The sequence below is a fragment of the Oncorhynchus masou genome, chromosome 28, assembly GCF_036934945.1.
Source record: "Oncorhynchus masou masou isolate Uvic2021 chromosome 28, UVic_Omas_1.1, whole genome shotgun sequence".
NCBI classification, from domain to species: Eukaryota; Metazoa; Chordata; class Actinopteri; order Salmoniformes; family Salmonidae; genus Oncorhynchus; species Oncorhynchus masou.
In genome coordinates this window covers 50,748,268-50,772,490 of record NC_088239.1, presented here as the reverse complement: position 1 = coordinate 50,772,490, position 24,223 = coordinate 50,748,268, and the positions used below count along the sequence as shown (strand labels likewise).

The 24,223-nt window shown below is 42.4% G+C and overlaps 1 protein-coding gene across 2 annotated transcripts; it reads right to left on the bottom strand.

Annotated features, from left to right (window-relative positions):
* Window positions 1-13: 13 nt before the first annotated feature.
* sgsm1b (small G protein signaling modulator 1b) lies at window positions 14-24,012 on the bottom strand. Of its 2 annotated transcripts, XM_064942427.1 has the most exons (23): window positions 23,790-24,012; window positions 23,642-23,685; window positions 20,780-20,855; window positions 18,176-18,338; window positions 17,900-18,049; window positions 10,394-10,461; window positions 9,812-9,954; window positions 9,577-9,708; window positions 9,340-9,461; window positions 9,145-9,212; window positions 8,885-9,048; window positions 7,781-7,910; window positions 5,736-5,927; window positions 5,480-5,625; window positions 5,137-5,265; window positions 4,817-4,984; window positions 4,606-4,668; window positions 2,991-4,457; window positions 2,184-2,391; window positions 1,980-2,089; window positions 1,769-1,865; window positions 1,317-1,484; window positions 14-1,065 (listed from the first exon to the last, which is right to left on the bottom strand). In XM_064942427.1, the coding sequence occupies exons 1-23, from the start codon at window positions 23,794-23,796 to the stop codon at window positions 977-979; spliced, it is 4,104 nt and encodes a 1,367-aa protein (XP_064798499.1). In that variant the 5' UTR covers window positions 23,797-24,012; the 3' UTR covers window positions 14-976. The 2 variants fall into 2 exon arrangements, with proteins under 2 accessions (XP_064798499.1, XP_064798498.1); XM_064942426.1 differs by lacking the exon at window positions 23,790-24,012 and having other exon boundaries at window positions 23,642-23,713.
* Between the last annotated feature and the right edge of the window lie 211 nt (window positions 24,013-24,223).

The window sequence follows — 24,223 nt, the reverse complement described above, 5'->3', positions numbered from 1 at the left end:
ACTTTGCACAATGTTGAATCCAAAATATACTGATTGTTTAATACACAGCAAAGTAATAACAACAATAAACAATTCAAGAATACATTGAAAAAATAAGAGTATTTTTCTCATATGTTTGTCGGTATATTTATCTATTGTCGTCAAGCAACAAATCACATGTACAGTGGCCTACGTGTGTGTATATCTGATATTACACAGTATAGCTACATTGTTATACTCACAGATACTTTTGAATATTAGCCTATGTGTGTTTCAAATAATTGTACAGTTACCATTACAGTACAACAGCAATACACGCAGACATTTAGCCGATAAGGAGAAGATAAGACAGATTTAAGCACTTAATACAAAAACACTGGAATACATGGGGGACAATATGTTTGAGATACAGCCAGGGGTTTCAGCAAGTGTTCCTGCGATGTTGGAGAGGTGCAAGCTTTTTGGCTGCACCTTTACTCTGTGAATGGTTCTAACTGATGGGAAGTGTATGAAGGAAATGTACAAACAAGATCTCATTTGGTTATCATATTGAGAATATCCCTGCACAAGATAGCTAAATTTAAGGCAAAACAAATACAAAAACATTCTGAAGCAATATGCAAAGAGTTTTTGTTTTTAAAATGGTACATTCACCAAGTGAACAATTACATTTTTTTCATAAACTTATTGATTATAATGTTAATTACCTGAACATAGGAAAGTGCTTTTAGGGACAGACAGAAATACTGCATTGTGCAATTATTGTAGTGTGACAACAGCTTCAGTATGGTTCACCTGACGATTTCAGGAATAAAAATAATGATTGTGAAGCGTGATTTTAAAATACTGACCACTATGTCTGCTTTTGTCAATTGTTGGTTTAGCTTTCACACAAATACAAGTTACGATTTCAGAATACATTAATTTTATGTGACTTTCTCACAATTTTCACAATTTTGGACACTGAGTGAAAGGGGAGGAAAAGACACATGCTGGATCACTTGTTTTCTATGAGAGTCTGCACTTTGAGGACCAAGTCTCGAGCCATCGTTAGGACCTGCGGGATGTTGTGATGCTCAGCCATTTCTGAAGAGGGAAATCAAATCAAAAACACACCGTGTCACTCGAGCCTAGCTGCTTGTGCTGATTTACATATGAGTGTAGTCTATGGAGGTAGCTAGGCTTTTGCCTTTGTCAGCAAGCACAGTAAAGGCAGTTGGTACCTTCAGATCATACATTTAGCAAGCAAACACTCAGTGACAATGAAATGAATGAAACAACTGAATGATCAAATATTCCATTGCATAACAACATCTAACGTCCTCGTTTAGCCTCACCGTTGAAGAACTTGATGATGTCAGTGAAGTCCATGTTGTTCTCCAGGATGATGTCTCGGTATATCTCCACCAGTGCCAGAGCGATGAAGAGGACAAAATGAGTGGAGGAGGTATATGTGGCCGCCCAGATGCTCTCCCACACGGAGAACACATCATCATACAACATCTCTGGAGGAAGAATGACACATCAGGTTATATACCGAGTAGGACTGTCAGATGTGACCTGCCTGCAGAAGAGTCATGTTAATGAAATAAAAATATTGACAATGACATTTTCCAAAATCTATACAGGTCCTTCATATTGTATACCTTGAACGCGATTAATTTAAGTTTTAACATCATCAGCATAAACTATTTCCTCAGGTTCCAATGTGAAATCCCCCCTTTCTGTTTGATTCCATCACCATACAGATAGTGTATGCGGTCGAACACGCCCATGCAGATGCCAGTACCTCTTTTGAAGTCTAGCAGGAACCAGCGGTAGCAGAAGTAGAAGTGAGTGTAGTCTCCATTCATCTGCATCAGTTCAAAGAGCTCTGAATCAAGGATCTAGTGGGGGGGGGGGGGGGATGGCAAGTGCCTATCTTTTACTACAATGTAATATCACTGTACTTATAATAATGTGCATGTGTGATTGAGTATGTACATGCACGTGTATGGTACCTGGATGAGGGAGCGCATGTTGGCAAAGTGTGAGTCCATGGCCCCTCCATGGGGGAAGTTCTGATTCATCCTCTTCATCAACTCAGAGAAGCAGCTGAAAGCCATGACCTCTGAGACACACATCAACGGCAAATTATTAATCTTATCTTACTCATGGCTGTGAATAATGCAGTTCAAGGAGAGCTATTGCTCATGCAGACTGACCGTCATCCAGAATGACCAGTAAAGGAGCCAGCAGATCACACATGCCCTGGACATAGCCAATCTCCAGATGCTGCCACACATAACTGCACATTATGTTGCGTAGTTTCTCCAGATTAGCAGGGGTGAAGTACCAGTAGGTTCTGTCACAGCGTCTCACGTCCTTATCAATGCGATGCAGGTTGAGCAAGTACAAGTCCAGCTGATCTTGCTGCACAGAGTGACAAAAGGGACTAAGGTTAGTTAAAGCGGTTCATGTTCAAATGGCTACTGTTTCATGATTCATTCCAGCATTGTGACAGCTCTGTTTGTAGTTGGGTATTTTATTAGGATCCCCATTAGCTGTTGCAAAAGCAGCAGCTACACTTCCTGGGGTTCACATAAAACATGAAACATAATACAAAATGATATAATGCAGAGAATCAATAGAAAAGAACAGCTGAAGTACAGAACTACATACATTTTATAAAAAGGCACACGTAGCCTACATATCAATGCATACACACAAACTATCTAGGTCAAATAGGGGAGCGGCGTTGTGCCGCATGATGTTTCTTTATCTGATTTTTTAAACCAGGTTTGCTGTTTATTTGAGCAATATGAGATGGAAGGAAGTTCCATGCAATGAGGGCTCTATATAATACTGTACGTTTTCTTGAATTTATTCTGGATTTGGGGACTGAAAAGACCCCTGGTGGCATGTCTGGTGGGATAAGTGTATTGTATGTTGAACCAACTCTTAGCCAATCAACCCCTAAAATCTGCAACATGCATTACAGTGCACACAGGTAACTCATTTGGAGTACTTACAGAGTAGGTGGTCCCTGCAGGGGACACTACCACTGGTGAAACCTCAGGTTTGAGTTCACCTGTCACAACCAAAAAGTCAGACTGGGGGTAGAGACTCTCCATCTCAGGCTCCTCCTCAGACAGGGTTGGCTCAGTTCCATCAAGACTGGTGTTGGAGCTTGCATGCAGGACAGGTTCCCCTGAAACAACTCTCCCCAGGGCCAAGAAGGGGGCAGCAGGGGGAGCCATCAGGCCAGACAAGGGTCTTGCCCAGGCCGTGGGAATGTCCTCCATCTCTAAGGCAGAGGGCGAGTCATCAGAATCTAGTGTATCAGGAGAACGCATAGAGTGGGCTGTCACTGTAACACTGGCCCTGGCCTCTAGCTGAGGTGGCTTCAGTACTGGCATGCAAGGGGCATGTTTCTCTGAATCTATGGCAACTGTCATTTCTGCAGCTTTGGTATTGCTTTTCTCAGGGACACTGGCCTCCACAGTGTCTAATGTTTTGGTTTCGGCTATTTCTGAAACCTTTTCTTCAGTACTACCCATGTCTTTCTCACAAACACAAGCTTCGCTGGTTTGAGGGGTTTTAATTTTTTGTAATTCAGATTCTGTGATTTCTTCAATGTCAGAGAAGTTTGGGTCCTCTTTTTCAGCAATATCAGCCTCCACTGCTATTGTTGAAGCTTTGTTTCCTTCTGTTAAAGATGGTTCTGTGGCACAGGATGGTTCTGACACTGAGGCTTTGCTCTCTAGTGTTTTATTAACTGTGGCCTCGCCTAGTGGTGGAGCTGGAATATATACATTAGAAACCTCCGTTTCTAGTTTGAGAATATCAGTATTCTCAGTTGCGTACGCAGCTCTCACAGGCAGCTTTGGGTCTTTTGTGGTGTAAACTTCAGACAACCCATTTCCTGCAACTTTGTTTTCAGTTTCAGTATTTCCTAAGGACTTCACGTCTTCTTTGTCAGAACCCCTTTCTTTAACCCTCTCTGGGATTTGTATGATTTCTACCGATTCAGAGCATTCAACCTCTTTACTCTCTGGGGCTTTGGACTCTTGTGTTGGAGCCTTAGGACGCTCCTCCCCTGCCTTGTCATCAATTGTTATCGTGACCTTTGGTTCCTCTGTTGATCTTGAGACAGGGAGATCCTCGGTTAGCTTTGACCCAGCTTGGGTCTCTGCCACTGGCCTAGATGCAGCTCCCTGGGGCTCTGATGGCTCTGGTGATGGCTGAGTGGCAACTGTTTTGACAGTTAAATCAGTTGCAGGAAGTTTTGTTGCAGGGCTGTTGTTGTTTGTGCTTTGGGGCTGTTCTGGAAGACCTGAGCCAACAGAGATTTTTTTGGGTGGGTCTCCAGATTCTGAGGTAACATTTCGGTTGGCCACATCTGGGCAGTCTTTCAATGGAATTTTGGACACCTCTTTGCCTTCCTCTGGCTTCATCTCGGATTCTATCGGATCCACCTCCTCCACAGACCCAAATGCCTGCAACACCGGACAACAGACAGTGAATACCCAGCATTATAAAGTCTCCCTACTATTGTAAGGCACAACTTCACAAGTATTCAGTATTAAGGGAAACTATAATGTTATGTGGTGATGTATTATGCCCCAGAAAGAAAGCCTCCTGTACCTGTGTGCTACTGCTGGAGTCACTCTGGGCAATCTGTTTCTCTGAACTGGTGCTCTGTGAGGACTGGTGTAGGATATGGGGTCAAATGCCATCCAGGAAGAGAACACCATGAAGAATCATATGTTAGTACAGTATGTTAACCATATGCCAACGAGTCACTAACTCTATCATGTATTACCCTCATCAAATGGGACAGGTAGGACCCCCTTACATCAGTGCTGATGGTGGAGTCTCGCTGCACTGGTCCTGGTCTTTCCACAGAATTGCACTTGGCTATGGCTTCAGCATGCTTCTCCCCCTCCCTCTGCTTGACGATGGCCTCACAGCCCAGCCACTCCTTCATAGTCTGCTCATAGTAGGCCCGCACCTGCTTATCCACCTACACACACACACACACACACACACACACACAGATGAACACACAGGGTCACTGATATGTAATGGTATTACACATGACCCACCTCCCTACTTGGATTCCAAAGTTAGTAGTTTTACCTCATGGCAATATAACAGTATAATAACAGTACTCACCTCCAGCCTACGTTTCTGGGTCATATCGAAGTGGTAGTGTCCCAGCAGGAATGGCCAGACCTCCTTGCGTATTGTAGGGGCCACACCACCATAGTACACCAACCGCAGAAGCTCATGCTCATCATACGCCTGAGAAAACGTTGTGAACGTGATTACATATTGACTCAATACAGAAACATACAAGTTCAGTACGATCATCGGTTGCAGTGGAATGTTGATGTTGGTGAATGCAGATACATTCAAGCTGTGACCTGTTAGCTAAGTCATAAAGAGCATGCACAGTCACTGCAGGTTGTGGTTGTGTGTACAGTATGTTTAGAGCAGATTGTACAGTATATCTTACAGAGCAATCCTGGAGGAAGCTGCTCCAGACATCCACAGTCAGCCCTCCTCGGGCATCATGAGGCACGTTAGGGTCAATGATGGTAGAGTTGACCAGGGCAGAGAGGTGGATACGAACGGTGGACAGGTGACGGCAGTAGGCAAGCCCTTCAATGAAGAAGTGAAGAAACACGCATGGTTATCAATCCAGCCATAACACGAAGACTATAGCATTTGAATCAGTCTTTCCTAAAGGAATTCATGATGCATGTACTCACAGCCATAGAAAGCACGGGAAATGATCTGGTACTTCATGGTGTCACAGAGGAGTTTCAGGGGAGCCCTGTCCTGGTTGCAGCCGTTGGATAGTGAGCCAACAGGGGATCCGTTCTGAGAGCAGGAGAAACAGGAGGACTTCCTGGGGGTGGGGTGCCACATGTTCACCGCCTGGTCCATCAGCTCTGGAGCCACTAGACACCAAACAGGATCAATGGTATCATTCATCATTGTCATGAGCAACATGATCATCTAGAACTGATGGAGGATTTGGGTGATTTTCTTTAATAATATACACTACCGGTCAAAAGTTTTACAACACTTACTCATTCAAAGGTTTCTTAATTTTTACTATTTTCTACATTGTATAATAATAGTGAATATATCAAAACTATGAAATAACACATATGGAATCATGTAGTAACCATAAAAGTGTTAAACAAATCAAAATATATTTATATTTGAGATTATTCAAATAGCCACCCTTTGCCTTGATGACAGCTTTGCACACTATTGGCATTCTCTCAACCAGCTTCACCCCTGAATGCTTAACCAACAGTCTTGAAGGAGTTCCCACATATTCTGAGCACTTGTTGGCTACTTTTCCTTTATTCTGAGGTCCGACTCATCCCAAACCATCTCAATTTGGTTGAGGCCAGGTCATCTGATGCAGCACTCCATCACTCTCCTTGGCCAAATAGCCCTTACGCAGCCTGGAGGTTTGTTGGGTCATTGTCCTGTTGAAAAACAAATTATAGACCCACTAAGAGCAAACCAGATGGGATGGTGTACCGCTGCAGAATTCTGTGGTAGCCATGCTGGTTAGGTGTGCCTTGAATTCGAAATAAAATCAGACAGTGTCACCATCACACCACCTTCTCCATGCTTCACGGTGGGAACCACACATGCGGACAAAGACATTGTGGTTGGGACCAAAAATCTCACATTTTGATTCATCAGACCAAAGGACAGATTTCCACCAATCTAATGTCTATTGTTCGTGTTTCTTGGCCCAAGCAATTCTCTTCTTATTATTGGTGTCCTTTAGTAGTGGTTTCTTTGCAGCAATTCGACCATGAAGGCCTGATTCATGCTCTGAACAGTTGATGTTGAGATGTGTCTGTTACTTGAACTCTGTGAAGCATTTATTTGGGCTGCAATTTCTGAGGCTGGTAACTCTAATGAACTTATCCTCTGTGGCAGAGTTAACTTTGGGTCTTCCTTTCCTGTGGCGGTCCTCATGAGAGCCAATTTCATCATAGCGCTTGATGGTTTTTGCGACTGCACTTGAAGAAACGTTCAAAGTTCTTGAAATGTTCCGGATTGACTGTCCTTCATGTCTTAAAGTAATGAAGGACTGTCGTTTCTCTTTGCTTATTTGAGCTGTTCTTGCCATAATATGGACTTGGTCTTTTACCAAATAAGCCATCTTCTGTATACACCCCTACTTTGTCACAACACAACTGATTGGCTCAAATGCATTAAGAAGGAAAGAAATTCCACAAATGTACTTTTAAGAACACCTGTTAATTGAAATTCCATGAAGCTGATTGAGAGAATGCCAAGAGTTTGCAAAGCTGTCATCAAGGCAAAGGGTGGCTATTTGAATAATCTCAAATATAAAATATACTTTTTTGGTTACTACATGATTCCATATGTGTTATTTCATAGTTTTGATGTCTTCACTATTATTCTACATTGTAGACAAGAGTAAAAATACAGAAAAACCCTTGAATGAGTAGGTGTTCTTAAAATTTTGACCGGTAGTGTATATGTATTTTTTTAAACATGGAAACATTGACAAACCAAGCCAGAAGATAGAGGTGTGACAAAGACAACTTCATGCCCATGCATGGTCTCAAATCCAGGGTAACCAATGTAAGGTGTTCACAGGGCTACAGGCACAGGGGCTGGACAGAGAGGGGCTGAGGGAAGGGCAATGGTCAACAAAACGAACGGTGAGAGAAAAATAAATCATGAAAAAGTATATTATGTACAAATTTCAACAGAAAATCGACATAGAATAAGGAGATCCCAAGTGAAATACCAAAGTCTGACGGAGTACCAGGGAGCAGGATCCGGAAGACATAGTCAGTGGCCTCGTCCTCCTCTTTATCCGACACAGACTCCACAGACCCCTGCGGACTCCTCTTCCGCAACTTAGGGAAAACCTTTCCCTGTGGGCAAGGGAAGGTAGTGCACTCAGTATAAGACATTAACATGTTGTTATTATGATGATTCGCAAGAGTGATTAAAGTTGATACCCTAAAACTCAGATCCCTATCATTGAATTGTGATGCAAGACTAGGCTAGATATAATTAATGATCCAGCCAATCTCAAGTCAGTCATCTTTTCCTTTTCTGTTTAAAAAACAACAACAATTTTTAGTAATTTAGCAGTCTTATCCAGAATGACGTACAGTTAGTGCACTCATCTTAAGATAGCTAGGTGAGACAACAACATGTCACAATCGTAACAAGTACACTTTCCCTCAATAAAGTAGTTAACAGCAAAGCCAGTGGTACAGTAGTAGGAAAATTACATTTGTATAATTTTTGGGGGGTCCTTGTCTTTGGTCTGCAACTTTCCTTCATGGTGGTTTGAGGACGTATTAAGACCCCACTCACTCCTAGACTCTCTGTGCCACTCCTAGGTTGTATAGTCTTTCCCTGCTCCACAGGGTAATATACTACAACCTTAACAATGCTATATTCTACAGCAGCCTGTAAATTATAGTCTCAGCTCTACTACGATTACCACTTTTATCATCACAACCCCTCTAAAAACTTCCTCATGGGGTTCCCTTTGCTTTGGCAGGTCAGGGTTGATATTATCTACTTAGAGGCTAAATTGGTGGATAGGATCAATGAAATTACAGTGGCAGTGTAAAAGTATCCCTCTGGCAGCAGTGTACAGTACTAACACAGAGATCAGAGTTACCCTCAGTCCAACAACATCCACTCTGCTATAGATTAGTTGTTTCTAATGCTACAAGAAACAACGATCATACCATCACGTTTCAATTGGTTTAGTGGATGTGGACATAATAGCTACAGTAAACATTAATTGAGATCTGAATCATTGTCATGAATTCCAAATGTGAGGGTTATATCTGGTGCATGTTAGGACATTTCTATGTTCCATGCTGACCTTTCCCCTCTGGGACCACAGAGGGGGGTCGAGTTGTCCGTGTGGCAGCAGGCCTGTCTCCAGGCAGGTCAGGAACTGGAGCAGGTGCCCTCCCCGGGGGAACCGCAGCGGAGGCCTCTGGATCCCATCCTGACTCACCAGAACCACTGTTCCACCACTGTCCACTGGGAAAAAACGTGAATTCAAGGTCAAGAAGACACACACAAACACATGGATACAAAGATATATGCCTACATAATTAAAATAGGTTCCTCTTGTACCTTGCTGATGGCAGTGCAGATAAACAATCTCCTCCAGGCGAATAGTCATGGCAAAGTCCCAGTAAACACTGGGAAAATCAATATGAGAAATTGCTGAGATTTAAACAATATCCAATTATATAAATTGGCATGTCCTTTGTAGACACCTATGAGTGTCAGAATAGGTTTCTTTGCTGTGATTTGATATTACATCACCTTTTTTCAGTGTCATCTGCCACAGTGCCATTCATGAGCTGGTTGGGGGTCCATTTCAGGGTCATGAGATCTGCAGTCTGGTGGAGAGACAGGTACCCTGGGATAGCCTCCATGTCATCCCTCTGTAGACCAAGACAGGAGATTTGTAGAAAGCATTCCTTGCTGTTTAAACAGTGATGAAAAGCAATGCCAAGTCCTTTAACACACAGAGAGAGAGACACACACACACATACACACCGGCTGCACCAGGACGTTGTTCTTGCCAAACAGCAGTGTAGCCCTGTTGTTCTGATGGAGGGACTCAACGTAGTCCCGAGCCCACAGGATGGGCCTGTCCTCCATACTGCCGCTAGACTGCCTCTTCTGGATCTATTAGAAAATATCATTGTATTCGAGACCATTGGACCATTTTTTATGCATCATATATTATACACACACATCATTCGTTTAAACACATAATCCACACACTGACCAGGGCAGGTCGCCTGGAGGGGGAGTCCTGGCGACAGTGGCCACTGTGGATGCGGTGTCTCTGGACGAGCTCATCAGCAGAGGGATCTGTCCAGAAGTGGTCGGCTGTCTTCACCTTAGTGTACTCCAGAGCACAGGGGCCGACTGCAAGGCATAAGGGCAAGACAACACTGAGACCCACAACAGTTTTCATGTAGAAAGGTGTAGTCACTATTTCTAACTTCTAAAGCACTGTACTGAACCATCATCATCCAGAGTGAAAGTTAGTGTTACCAGCAATGTCAATGTTACCCTCACAGTAGAAGGTACATGCACTTGTCTTTAATAAGTGTGAGTGCAAAGTCAATTTGGAGTTAGTTACCAGTATGTTTAACTTCAAAACCACAGAATTATGGCCTTATCTGAAATAAGGCAATTTCTACTGTAAAGCACTAGTCTCCAATGTCATGTTAACCTACAGACTATCTCAGAGGGAGTCACATTCACTGTAATGTGCCATTCAGTGTGCTATTTCTTATCTTATCAGAGATCTGTCCGGCCACATCCTGGCAAGAGAGGCCATAAGAAGAGGTTCCATCAATACCTAACAGAGAGGCAAGGATTGGTCCATCCACAGGATCCATTAGAATGGCCTCACTGTCATAGAACGTACTGGAAAAGAGAAAATCATGTTTCCTCAAAATGGTGCAAGAAGAACCATTGCTGCATGTTCACTGAAAAGCGACTAGAAGTACAGATGTCAGATCTTAATTTGACCCATTAAATTGCAGCAGGAAAATAATCTTGCAGCAGGAGGATTTGAATATCTGAAGAAATATTTAGAATGGCGCCAGGGGGCAGCTGGAATACAATGCAGTACCGTACCCACTTTGTACCTTAGACTGGAGTCTATGTAGGCTATGTGCAGGCTACAGCGCATCTCGTGTGAATTCTTATGTGGATTATAATAAATTGACATTTTTGTAGAGGTAGATATATTTTTTGTTAGGTAAAATCATTTTTTCAATCAACTGTTTTATATGTTCAAGGCAAGTCATAATGCTGCCCTACAGTAGGCTACACCTTAACCACAGCCTTCTGTAGCCTATCAAAACTAATTGCACACATAGGCTTATAATATCATATGTAAAGACGCGATGAAATTGAGAATAGTGAGGTATTCTACGGAATGGAGTGCAATGGTGGATGAAAGAGTGACTCAGATTGTAAAACCCCCAAGAATTTAGGAACCCAGAGAATACATGTGCGTATATATATATATATATATATACACACAGTGCCTTGCGAAAGTATTCGGCCCCCTTGAACTTTGCAACTTTTTGCCACATTTCAGGCTTCAAACAAAGATATAAAACTGTATTTTTTTTGTGAAGAATCAACAACAAGTGGGACACAATCATGAAGTGGAACGACATTTATTGGATATTTCAAACTTTTTTAACAAATCAAAAACTGAAAAATTGGGCGTGCAAAATTATTCAGCCCCCTTAAGTTAATACTTTGTAGCGCCACCTTTTGCTGCGATTACAGCTGTAAGTCGCATGGGGTATGTCTCTATCAGTTTTGCACATCGAGAGACTGAAATTTTTCCCATTCCTCCTTGCAAAACAGCTCGAGCTCAGTGAGGTTGGATGGAGAGCATTTGTGAACAGCAGTTTTCAGTTCTTTCCACAGATTCTCGACTGGATTCAGGTCTGGACTTTGACTTGGCCATTCTAACACCTGGATATGTTTATTTTTGAACCATTCCATTGTAGATTTTGCTTTATGTTTTGGATCATTGTCTTGTTGGAAGACAAATCTCCGTCCCAGTCTCAGGTCTTTTGCAGACTCCATCAGGTTTTCTTCCAGAATAGTCCTGTATTTGGCTCCATCCATCTTCCCATCAATTTTAACCATCTTCCCTGTCCCTGCTGAAGAAAAGCAGGCCCAAACCATGATGCTGCCACCACCATGTTTGACAGTGGGGATGGTGTGTTCACGGTGATGAGCTGTGTTGCTTTTACGCCAAACATAACGTTTTGCATTGTTGCCAAAAAGTTCAATTTTGGTTTCATCTGACCAGAGCACCTTCTTCCACATGTTTGGTGTGTCTCCCAGGTGGCTTGTGGCAAACTTTAAACAACACTTTTTATGGATATCTTTAAGAAATGGCTTTCTTCTTGCCACTCTTCCATAAAGGCCAGATTTGTGCAATATACGACTGATTGTTGTCCTATGGACAGAGTCTCCCACCTCAGCTGTAGATCTCTGCAGTTCATCCAGAGTGATCATGGGCCTCTTGGCTGCATCTCTGATCAGTCTTCTCCTTGTATGAGCTGAAAGTTTAGAGGGACGGCCAGGTCTTGGTAGATTTGCAGTGGTCTGATACTCCTTCCATTTCAATATTATCGCTTGCACAGTGCTCCTTGGGATGTTTAAAGCTTGGGAAATCTTTTTGTATCCAAATCCGGCTTTAAACTTCTTCACAACAGTATCTCAGACCTGCCTGGTGTGTTTCTTGTTCTTCATGATGCTCTCTGCGCTTTTAACAGACCTCTGAGACTATCACAGTGCAGGTGCATTTATACGGAGACTTGATTACACACAGGTGGATTGTATTTATCATCATTAGTCATTTAGGTCAACATTGGATCATTCAGAGATCCTCACTGAACTTCTGGAGAGAGTTTGCTGCACTGAAAGTAAAGGGGCTGAATAATTTTGCACGCCCAATTATTCAGTTATTGATTTGTTAAAAAAGTTTGAAATATCCATTTAAATGTCGTTCCACTTCATGATTGTGTCCCACTTGTTGTTGATTCTTCACAAAAAAATACAGTTTTATATCTTTATGTTTGAAGCCTGAAATGTGGCAAAAGGTCGCAAAGTTCAAGGGGGCCGAATACTTTCGCAAGGCACTGTATGTATGTATGTATGTATGTATGTATGTATGTATGTATGTATGTATGTATGTATGTATGTATGTATATATATATAAGATCATAGCATTCATATATGTATGTGTGTGTGAAACACACACACACCCACACACACACACACACACACACACACACTCATACATATATATACACTACCGCTCAAAAGTTTGAGGTCACTTAGAAATGTCCTTGTTTTTGATAGAAAAGCACACTTTTTGTCCATTAAAATAACATCAAATTGATCAGAAATACAGTGTAGACATTGTTAGTGCTGTAAATGACTATTGTAGCTGGAAACGGCAGATTCTTTATGAAATATCCACATAGGCGTACAGAGGCCCATTATCAGCAACCATCACTTCTGTGTTCCAATGGCAGGTTGTGTTAGCTAATCAAAGTTTATAATTTTAAAAGGCTAATTGATCATTTGAAAACCCTTTTGCAATTATGTTAGCACAGATGAAAACTGTTGTCCTGATTAAAGTAGCAATAAAACTGGCCTTCTTTAGACTAGTTGTGTATCTGGAGCATCAGCATTTGTGGGTTCGATTACAGGCTCAAAATGGCCAGAAACAAAGACCTTTCTTCTGAAACTCGTCAGTCTACTTTTGTTCTGAGAAATGAAGGCTATTTCATGCAAGAAATTGCCAAGAAACTGAAGATCTTGTACAATGCTGTGTACTACTCCCTTCACAGAACAGCGCAAACTGGCTCTAACCAGAAGAGAAAGAGGAGTGGGAGGCCCCGGTGCACAAGTGAGCAAGAGGAGTACTTGACGCCATCTGTAAAGCATGGTAGAGTCAACGTGATGGTCTGGGGGTGCTTTGGTGGTGGTAAAGTGGGAGATTTGTACAGGGTAAAAGGGATCTTGAAGAAGGAAGGCTATCACTCCATTTTGCAACGCCATGCCATACCCTGGGACGGTGCTTAATTGGTGCCAATTTCCTCCTACAACAGGACAATGACCCAAAACACAGCTCCAAACTATGCAATAACTATTTAGGGAAGAAGTAGTCAGCTGGTATTCTGTCTATAATGGAGTGGCCAGCACAGTCACAGATCTCAACGCTATTGAGCTGTTGTGGGAGCAGCTTGACCGTATGGTACGCAAGAAGTGCCCATCAAGCCATCCAACTTGTGGGAGGTGCTTCAGGAAGCAAGGGGTGAAATCTTTTCAGATTACCTCAACCAATTGACAACAAGAATGCCAAAGGTCTGCAAGCCTGTAATTGCTGCAAATTGAGGATTCTTTGACGAAAGCAAAGTTTGAAGGACACAATTATTATTTCAATTACAAATCATTATTTATAACCTTGTCAGCGTCTTGACTATATTTCCTATTCCTTTTGCAACTCATTACCATGTATATTTTCATGGAAAACAAGGACATTTCAAAGTGACCCCAAACTTTTGAACGGTAGTGTACATTTTCTATTCTCATACAAAGATATACGTAACTACATACATACAGTGAGGGAAAAATGTATTTGATCCCCTGCTGATTTTGTACGTTTGCCCACTGACAAAGAAATTATCAGTCTATAATTTTAATGGTAGGTATATTTGAACAGTGAGAGACAGAATAACAACAACAAAAAATCCAGAAAAACGCATGTCAAAAATGTTATAAATTGATTTGCATTTGAATGAGGAAAATAAGTATTTGACTCCTCTGCAAAACATGACTTAGTACTTGGTGGCAAAACCCTTGTTTGCAATCACAGAGGTCAGATGTTTCTTGTAGTTTGCCACCAGGTTTGCACACATCTCAGGAGGGATTTTGCCCCACTCCTCTTTGCAGATCTTCTCCAAGTCATTAAGGTTTCGAGGCTGATGTTGGGCAACTCAAACCTTCAGCTCCCTCCACATATTTTCTATGGGATTAAGGTCTGGAGGCTGGCTAGGCCACTCCAGGACCTTAATGTGCTTCTTCTTGAGCCATTCCTTTGTTGCCTTGGTCTTGCGTTTTGGGTCATTGTCATGCTGGAATACCCATCCACGACCTATTTTCAATGTCCTGGCTGAGGGAAGGAGGTTCTCACCCAAGATTTGACGGTACATGGCCCTGTCCATTGTCACTTTGATGCGGTGAGGTTGTCCTGTCCCTTTAGCAGAAAAACACCCCCAAAGCATAATGTTTCCACCTCCATGTTTGACGGTGGGGATAGTGTTCTTGGGGTCATAGGCAGCCTTCCTCCTACTCCAAACAGGGCGAGTTGAGTTGATGCCAAAGAGCTCCATTTTGGTCTCATCTGACCACAACACTTACACCCAGTTGTCCTCTGAATCATTCAGATGTTCATTGGCAAACTTCAGACGGGCATGTATATGTGCTTTCTTGAGCAGGGGGACCTTGCGGACGCTGCAGGATTTCAGTCCTTCACTGCATACTGTGTTACCAATTGTTTTCTTGGTGACTTTGGTCCCAGCTGCCTTGAGATCATTGACAAGATCCTCCCGTGTAGTTCTGGGCTGATTCCTCACCGTTCTCATGATCAACGCAACTCCACGAGGTGAGATCTTGCATGGAGCCCCAGGCCGAGGGAGATTGACAGTTCTTTTGAGTATTTATGCTGCAGTAGTTTGTGTCGGGGGGCTAGGGTCAGTTTGTTATATATGGAGTACTTCTCCTGTCCTATTCGGTTTCCTGTGTGAATCTAAGTGTGCGTTCTCTAATTCTCTCCTTCTCTCTCTCTTTCTCTCTCTCGGAGGACCTGAGCCCTAGGACCATGCCCCAGGACTACCTGACATGATGACTCCTTGCTGTCCCCAGTCCACCTGGCCGTGCTGCTGCTCCAGTTTCAACTGTTCTGCCTTATTATTATTCGACCATGCTGGTCATTTATGAACTTTTGAACATCTTGGCCATGTTCTGTTATAATCTCCACCCGGCACAGCCAGAAGAGGACTGGTCACCCCACATAACCTGGTTCCTCTCTAGGTTTCTTCCTAGGTTTTGGCCTTTCTAGGGAGTTTTTCCTAGCCACCGTGCTTCTACACCTGCATTGCTTGCTGTTTGGGGTTTTAGGCTGGGTTTCTGTACAGCACTTTGAGATATCAGCTGATGTACGAAGGGCTATATAAATAAATTTGATTTGATTTTTGTGTTTCTTCCATTTGCGAATAAACGCACCAACTGTTGTCACCTTCTCACCAAGCTGCTTGGCGATGGTCTTGTAGCCCATTCCAGGCTTGTGTAGGTCTACAATCTTGTCCCTGACATCCTTGGAGAGCTCTTTGGTCTTGGCCATGGTGAAGAGTTTGGAATCTGATTGATTGCTTCTGTGGACAGGTGTCTTTTATACAGGTAACAAACTGAGATTAGGAGCACTTCCTTTAAGAGTGTGCTCCTAATCTCAGCTCATTACCTGTATAAAAGACACCTGGGAGCCAGAAATCTTTCTGATTGAGAGGGGGTCAAATACTTATTTCCCTCATTAAAATGCAAATCAATTTATAACATTTTTGACATGAGTTTTTCTGGATTTTTTTGTTGTTATTCTTTCTCTCACTGTTCAAATAAACCTACCATTACAATTATAGACTGATAATTTCTTTGTCAGTGGGCAAACGTACAAAATCAGCAGGGGATCAAATCCTATTTTCCCCTCACTGTATATGAATGCGATGATCTTCTCACATATGAGATATTGCCTCACATGCTGGTCAAAAGCATGGCTAAATCTATCCAAACCTGTACACCTGAGTTATCTGTGGTTCCTCATATGTAAGAGGACAGCTGATGATAGTGTTATTGTTGTTGTTGTTAGAATGATATATTATTGGATGTGATGTATTGGTATGTTGTGTTGTTTTAGTGAGTATGTATATTGTGGCTGAGTAATTGTCCTTAGCTGCACTGGCACCCACGGGTGCAAATGATCTTTTGGCTAACCCCGCCACATTTAAATGGTTGTTGCATTATTATAATATTGATTAATGTGCATTGTCCCCTATAAATAAATATATGTATGAATGTGTGTATGAGAAAAGAGAATATATATATTATATACATACTGTTGATCTGGGGGGTGTTGGGGGTTTTAAAATCTGCACCATTTCACTCCATTCCGTAGGATACCTCACTATTCTCAATTTCATCTCGTCTTTACATCTGATATTATAAGCCTATGTGTGCAATTAGTTTTTATAGGCTACAATAGGCTCTGGTTGAGGCGTATTAAGTTTGATAGGCTACAGTAGGCTGTAGTTTAGGTGTATTAATTTTGATAGGCTACAGTAGGCTATAATTTAGGTGTATTTGTTTTGATAGGCTACAGTAGGCTATAATGTAGCCTACTGTAGGGCTACATTTCAGACCGTGTCATAGACCACACCGTGTCATAGACCAATATCTATCTTGTGTTAAGCTATATAAAACGGCAGTTGTTTATGTGTATGATGTGTAAACTTATGTACATTTTAATGTTGCAGTAATAGGACCTATAGGTCTACAGTAACAATAGGACATTTATTCGCTGCAACTCCCGTACGGACTCGGGAGAGGCGAAGGTCGAGAGCCAAGCGTCCTCTGAAACACAACCCAACCAAGCCGCACTGCTTCTTTACACAATGCCCATTCAACCCGGAAGCCAGCCGCACCAATATGTCAGAGGAAACACTGTACACCTGGCGACCTGGTCAGCATGCACTGCGCCCGGCTCGCCACAGGAGTCGCTAGTGCGCGATGAGACAAGGATATCCCTGCCGGCCAAACCCTCCCTAAACCGGACGACGCCCCATGGGCATCCCGGTCGCGGCCGGCTGCAACAGAGCCTGGGCTCGAACCCAGAATCTCTGGTGGCACAGCTACCACTGCGATGCAGTGCCTTAGACCACTGCGCCACCCGGGAGGCGTGTCTGGTGCTTTTAGTTTGAGCGAGCGAGAGAGGGAGAATGATTTTGATGGCTGGCACTGCTCTGAAATGACTGGACTGTTCCCACATGGAGATAAAGACAACTGAGGATTTTCAGTGAATGTATGTAAATCACAAGCCCCATTTGAAATTTACTGATGCGCAGGGGGAAACAATGTGACAAAAGAGTGATCAAATTAAGATAGGACATCTGTAGTATACATATTGAGCAGCTACGACTGTTGGTATTTGTAAGATCAAACACAATGTCAGACTTTCAGCTGGAATCTGATCTGTTGATTGATTGGTAACCTGCTGTTCTCCACTAGGTACATGACAATCTTGTCCAGAAGCTTCTCCATGAGAGCAGTGCGGATCCACAGGTTCCTCAAGCCCTGAGGGGGGAGGTTGGTCAATCCGGGTTGCTTCTGGACACTGCCATTATTTAGTTGAGCCTGTCTGCTGGAGAATACAGAGAGAAGTGTTTGATACACATGTTGTATTCAGTTATGGCATATTGGTGTGTGTGTGTGTGTGGAGGGGGGGGGGGGCTTAGGAGTAATGACTAGTCAAGATCAATGTCTTTACTTGGTCTCAATGAGCTGCTCTAGTTCCTGGACCTTCTGACAGAGTTCCTCCGCCGGGGTGAAGCTCTTCCCTACCTTCATGAAGAGTGCTGCTACCTTATTACTGCAAAGGAGGCCCGCTGCTCGCCTCTTCAGCCCATGGAGCACACATGCCTCCACTACAGCTGTAGACACACGGAAACACATAGTATTGAATATACAGACACCAACAGTACACACAGTTTGGTTTCAAAACCAACTTTCCCCAAAGCGATATTCATTAAGCTATGATTGCATACATACACATGATTGCATACACTGTCAACAACAAGTAAACCACATGCAGAGTTTGCTAATTAGATTTTCAGGCGCAACCAGTGAAAACCCTTGGACAGTCTGAGTGCTACTGCAGGGAAGCAGAGACGGGTTAGAGGGAAGGTGCAGGTGGCTCTCAGCAGGACCAGAAATAGACTAAAAACTGACAAACGATGTTTACTGTTGCTAGGATATCCGTGGATGTGTAGAGGTGTAGTATCAACACCTTTGCATAGTGTCTACTGTCAGTTAAATTTAACACAGATGGACCCACATCTATGGCTGTGGCCAGTGCCAACCTAAAATCAAGCTGTGTTCGGGTGAGAACGTGACCGTACACACTTTGGAGTAGTAGGAGGTGGCCAGGCTTGACATTTCAACTCCACAGGACGATGCCCAATGTCACTTGCTCTGTAAATGTCAATGTAGTCATGAGACAAATTAATTTAAAAAAAAACATGTTCCGACTCAGATTTTTTATGTGAAATTAACATAATACCTATGGCATTTACCTCAATACAATTCAACCAGCAATAATCCACCTACTTTTGACTCCATAATCTTACTGCTGTGCTCTTAATGTAACAATAATCCTATGTGTCACATCACAAGTGTGAAATGTGAGGCTGTGACACCAGAGTGATGGGGTGGAGGACAATTGTGAAGAGATTACAAAGCACTAGTTCAAACCAACTGTGATTCTTTAGTTGACGGAGAATAGCAGCACTGCTTGACTCTTCGATGAGAGAGAAAGGTACTCTTTCTTTTTCATGTTGTTATTAACTTATATTTGTACTATATTTTCAAGCATAGCAATTCCTAATAGAGGTAGTGTAAACATAATTGTCGGCGTCATCATTATTATTGTCTAGCTCCCCTACCCATTCCCCAAACTACCTTGAGTCAGTATGTGTGATCTCCAATCAGCAGCGTGGTCTGGGTCGCTGCGTGTCCAGCCCCCGTACCCTTTCCCAACCACTGAGGAGATTCCCACTTGTACTTTGCAGAGTATTGCTCTATGTCGTGACTGCAATAGATTGGTATGGTTTTGTCATTTGTTAACTACCAGTTGCCCTTTTCTGAGTATTGATAAATGTTTTTCTATGAGAGAGGGCTCACCCTTCATTTTTACCCATTTGTGGTGTTTCAGTAAATAGTCTCTTAGCTGTAAATAGCTAAAGAAATCTGACTTTGGCAGATGGAAGTCTGAACTTAGTTCACCGAATGATTTAATTTGGTTGTTCTTCAAGACTTGCGGTACATATTGCAAAGGAAGTAATGACCACCTTTGGAAACCTGAATCGAGTGATAATGGGGAAATATCTGTAAGATCTGCAGTACCAGTTAGAGATGATATGCCCATAGGCAGATGGAGACTTTTTAAAACTTTCCTCCAAAACTGGAGCGTATGCTTTGACCATGGGTTCTTACTATCACGGTCTGTCCTCTTACCCAAGTAATCATTGGTTGCAATTGGGTGGCCCAGAAGTCCCACCTACCTTTTGGTAGGTGCTCTTTGGAGATAAGGTTACTTTCATCTCACCAAAAAATATAATATATTTCTTGCCACGATCTCTTACTTATTTCTATCCACTCTACTCTGGCTCTTATTACAATATTAATGGTCTTCGGTCAAAGATGAGAAACCAAGCAGGTAAGTATCTGTTACACATACTGTTAGCCAAGCAGTCATTCATTTAAATCAACACTTCGATCTACCCAGACCAGCTATGCAGCTAGGCTTGCCCATCAACTATGGCATGCACCCTCCCTCCCATCCAGTCACAAGAGCACAGCACTGCCATGTGGCACTAAAGTCCTTCAGTGGGCTTGTAATAATTAAGTACCTCACTGTGATTGTTTAGAAATTGAAATGGTCAAAAAGAAACAAAAATAGCTTCTTAGCAAAGAGTCATTTCTCAAGCAAGAATTTTGCTCGGAGGGGAAAACTGAAAACAAACTTATTGGTAGAGGTTTGGAACTCTATTTCTTATTGGTCTATTAACTAATTTACCCTCTGGTGATGTCACCAGGCAGGCCAAAACTCAATCCCACTAAAACAGGGTGAAATTTCAGGTCATCTTTTTAAACAGCTTCCCTAGAAGGGAATATCATAATTTTCACAATATTATTCCAACCTCATTATGTGGAAATATATATAAAACACAAGACTATCACAGTTTTGACTTCACTGGGCCTTTAATTGGGGGTTAACAAACCATAAAAACTCAAAATGAGCAAGTCAAAACTCCAATGAGCCATATGAACTGTAAATTCAATAAGTAATATATTACGACATGAACACACTCACCACAGAAGGATATGATATGGCTGCTGTCTGCATGCACAAACTTCCGAGTCACTGACTCCTCCATGATCTGTTTCACCTGAGAACAAGAGAGAGAGACATAAAAGGTGAGGTGGGATTTGATATGACAGGCACTTAAAGAGACAGGGTCTGACAAGAGTAGGCACAGAAAGAGAAGAAATCAAAGTGCAGAAGGAGGCAAGGATGGGGAGCGATTTTGCAACAATAGATAATCACTGGTAAGCGGAGGGAGGGTGGGAATGCAGATCCTGAGTGTGCAGATCCTGAGTGACAGACTAAATACAGACAAGGGTGGGAGATGTTTATCACTTCAGACAAGACAGCGCTTGACCAGGGTAAAAAGTGCGACTAAAGTGAATATTTTCAATGATTTTCCAGTTAAATAACTCTGAGAAAGTTAAGTTGTTTGATGAAGATGCCTATGTTATTTTTTGTATTTCTCATACAACCACAAAATAAAACACAATAGTGAAATTTGGTGTGACCAATTCCCAGATTATGACATTATACAGTGCAGAGAAATTGTGAGGAAATGGATAGAAATTGAATCAAATCTACTAAAAACGGAAGAAAAAAAGTCTGGGTTTGAGATACAGTATATATTTACTATCACCAACTAGGACCCTCTTCCTTGCTGCATGACCTGGTGCTAGTCATGTCCCTTTTGTGATGTGGCCTCCACATGCAACCCTCACACTCCTGTCTACCATCCTAGGGGGCATGTGACCAATGGTTGCCTTCATGAGACGAGAAGAATTGCTGCCAATAACTTGGCAGAATAAGAGTGTTTCTCTTGCATGTGCCTGTGTGCATGTGTGTGACTGCCTGTTTGCTTGCGTGTTCATGTGTGCATGCGTGTGACTGCCTGTTTGCTTGCGTGTTCATGTGTGCATGCGTGTGACTGCCTGTTTGCTTGCGTGTTCATGTGTGCATGCGTGTGACTGCCTGTTTGCTTGCGTGTTCATGTGTGCATGCGTGTGACTGCCTGTTTGCTTGCGTGTTCATGTGTGCATGCGTGTGACTGCCTGTTTGCTTGCGTGTTCATGTGTGCATGCGTGTGACTGCCTGTTTGCTTGCGTGTTCATGTGTGCATGCGTGTGACTGCCTGTTTGCTTGCCTGTTCATGTGTGCATGTGTGTGACTGCCTGTTTGCTTGCGTGTTCATGTGTGCATGCGTGTGACTGCCTGTTTGCTTGCGTGTTCATGTGTGCATGCGTGCGTGCGAGAGAGAGACTGTTTTTCCGTCATCTAAAAAAATGGCACAAAGATGGACAGGGCTATCCATACAAATTAGAACACGATACAATATGCTGCTAATAATGCTCTTTTACTTTTCAGGGCAAAATAAAATAACATCTCATAAATGGAGCTTGAACAGAGGACACACCAGCATGCAGCTACAAAGAAAATAAGCCAGACAGGGAGTTGGTCTCTTCTCTCCCTTTCAGGTTTCTGTAGTGCTGCAGCCCAACTATACCATAAGCCAGACAATTTTCCTTTGAAGAATGGTCTGGCTGTAGCTAACAGATAACTGCGAGGAGTCCCCAAATAATAAAGCGTGACTTTATGTCACAAGAACAACATCCTTATCACTTTAATTGGATAGTTTGTAGAGCATCTACAGATGGACTGTCTACAGACTATCAGTAACATTTCAACTTACTATCTACTAATCCTAACCCCAGCCATAACACTAACCCTAAACTTAACCCTTATTCTAAACATAACCCTAACCATAACCATAGCAAGCAGTTTCTTATCAACAGATAGTTTGTTGATATTGCAACCATCTGTAGAGCATCTGGACTATCCAAATGAAGTGTGACCACTATCTGGACCATCCAAATAAAGTGTGACCACTATCTGGACTATCCAAATAAAGTGTGACCACTATCTGGACTATCCAAACAAAGTGTGACCACTATCTGGACTATCCAAACAAAGTGTGACCACTATCTGGACTATCCAAATAAAGTGTGACCACTATCTGGACTATCCAAATAAAGTGTGACCACTATCTGGACTATCCAAATAAAGTGTGACCACTATCTGGACTATCCAAATAAAGTGTGACCACTATCTGGACTATCCAAATAAAGTGTGACCACTATCTGGACTATCCAAATAAAGTGTGACCACTATCTGGACTATCCAAATAAAGTGTGACCACTATCTGGACTATCCAAATAAAGTGTGACCACTATCTGGACTATCCAAATAAAGTGTGACCACATCTTTTAGGCCTAATTTCCAGACACAGGATGAAGCAAGATATCATCTGATCAATTGATTACGTGTTTTTTTCATATAAAAGAGAGAGGGGTAATAGGCTATCCGAGATATGAGCATGCCCAGTGAATCGAGTTGCCCTCCATTACAGCATTAGCATTTAGATAAAAGAAAAACACACGTAAGAGAGCGGTTATCAATAATCCTAATGATGCTGCTCTTGGCTCTGCACTGTGACATGCACACGTATTCACGTCATGCAGAGATAACAGATCCATTACTGCTACTTTGATCGTGGCGTTATTGCCTCGGCCTGCCTACTGATACCAAATAATTGCTATGTATCTGTATATATACACGTATTTCAATCCAAGTCGCCCCTGAACGCATCCTTTATAATAAAATCACGATCCAAAGAATATAATATCCTATTAGGCTACATGTATCCTTGTGATCAATTTTATTAAAGCATATACACCAGACTTCCCGGTGTCTCCAATTTGCAATCTTATTTTGGGCATCCAAATACAACAGAACGGCTGCCAGAGATCCATGACCAACGGTTGCTTCTAATAATTTGTCGTTAAAAACATTGCAAATACTGAAGGCACTAACCTCTTTCTTCACATTGCGCAGCAATTTCTGACGCGTCTCGGCCTCTGGAATGAAAAAACATAACGATATCATTGAAAGTTGGTGAGGCATTCAAGACAATTTTGATATTTTATAACATAGCCTATTCAAATCGAAAAACCTAATTTACCTCCCATTGCGCCCCGCTGTTGCTGTTGATTCAATCGCACAAGGCCAGCTATTTGCTTCAAATGAGTCCCTCTCTTCAATTTACACTCTGGCAGATTGGGAATATGCGACCGAACGCCCCCTTTAAAGCGACACGGTGCAGTACACAGCCAATTCTTGATGATAGGGCTTGTATTTGCAGTCTATGGTTGATAAAGAATGCACGGACGCACACAGGTAGGCTACACACACAGGCAGGTACACGCGCACGCTCTCTCACTCACCCATTCACACAACACAAGGGGTTAAATGTGTGGGTTGAAAGATATTCCACTGTTCCAAGGTATTCTAACTGTCCACTGTTTTATTTTGCAGTGTAATCTGTGATTATCTCCACCTAATATATTAGGAGAGTATACCTAATCTGCATTAGGTTTACCAATATTGTCAAAATTA

Excerpts from the sequence above, each read along its gene's own strand:
- sgsm1b (XM_064942426.1), bottom strand. The coding sequence starts at position 23,713 with ATGATATCGTTATGTTTTTTCATTCCAGAGGCCGAGACGCGTCAGAAA. Across the intron at positions 9,709-9,811 it reads CCTCCAGGCGACCTGCCCTG|ATCCAGAAGAGGCAGTCTAG; the intron begins GTCAGTGTGTGG and ends ATTTTCTAATAG. Across the intron at positions 1,066-1,316 it reads CATCATCAAGTTCTTCAACG|AAATGGCTGAGCATCACAAC; the intron begins GTGAGGCTAAAC and ends TTCCCTCTTCAG.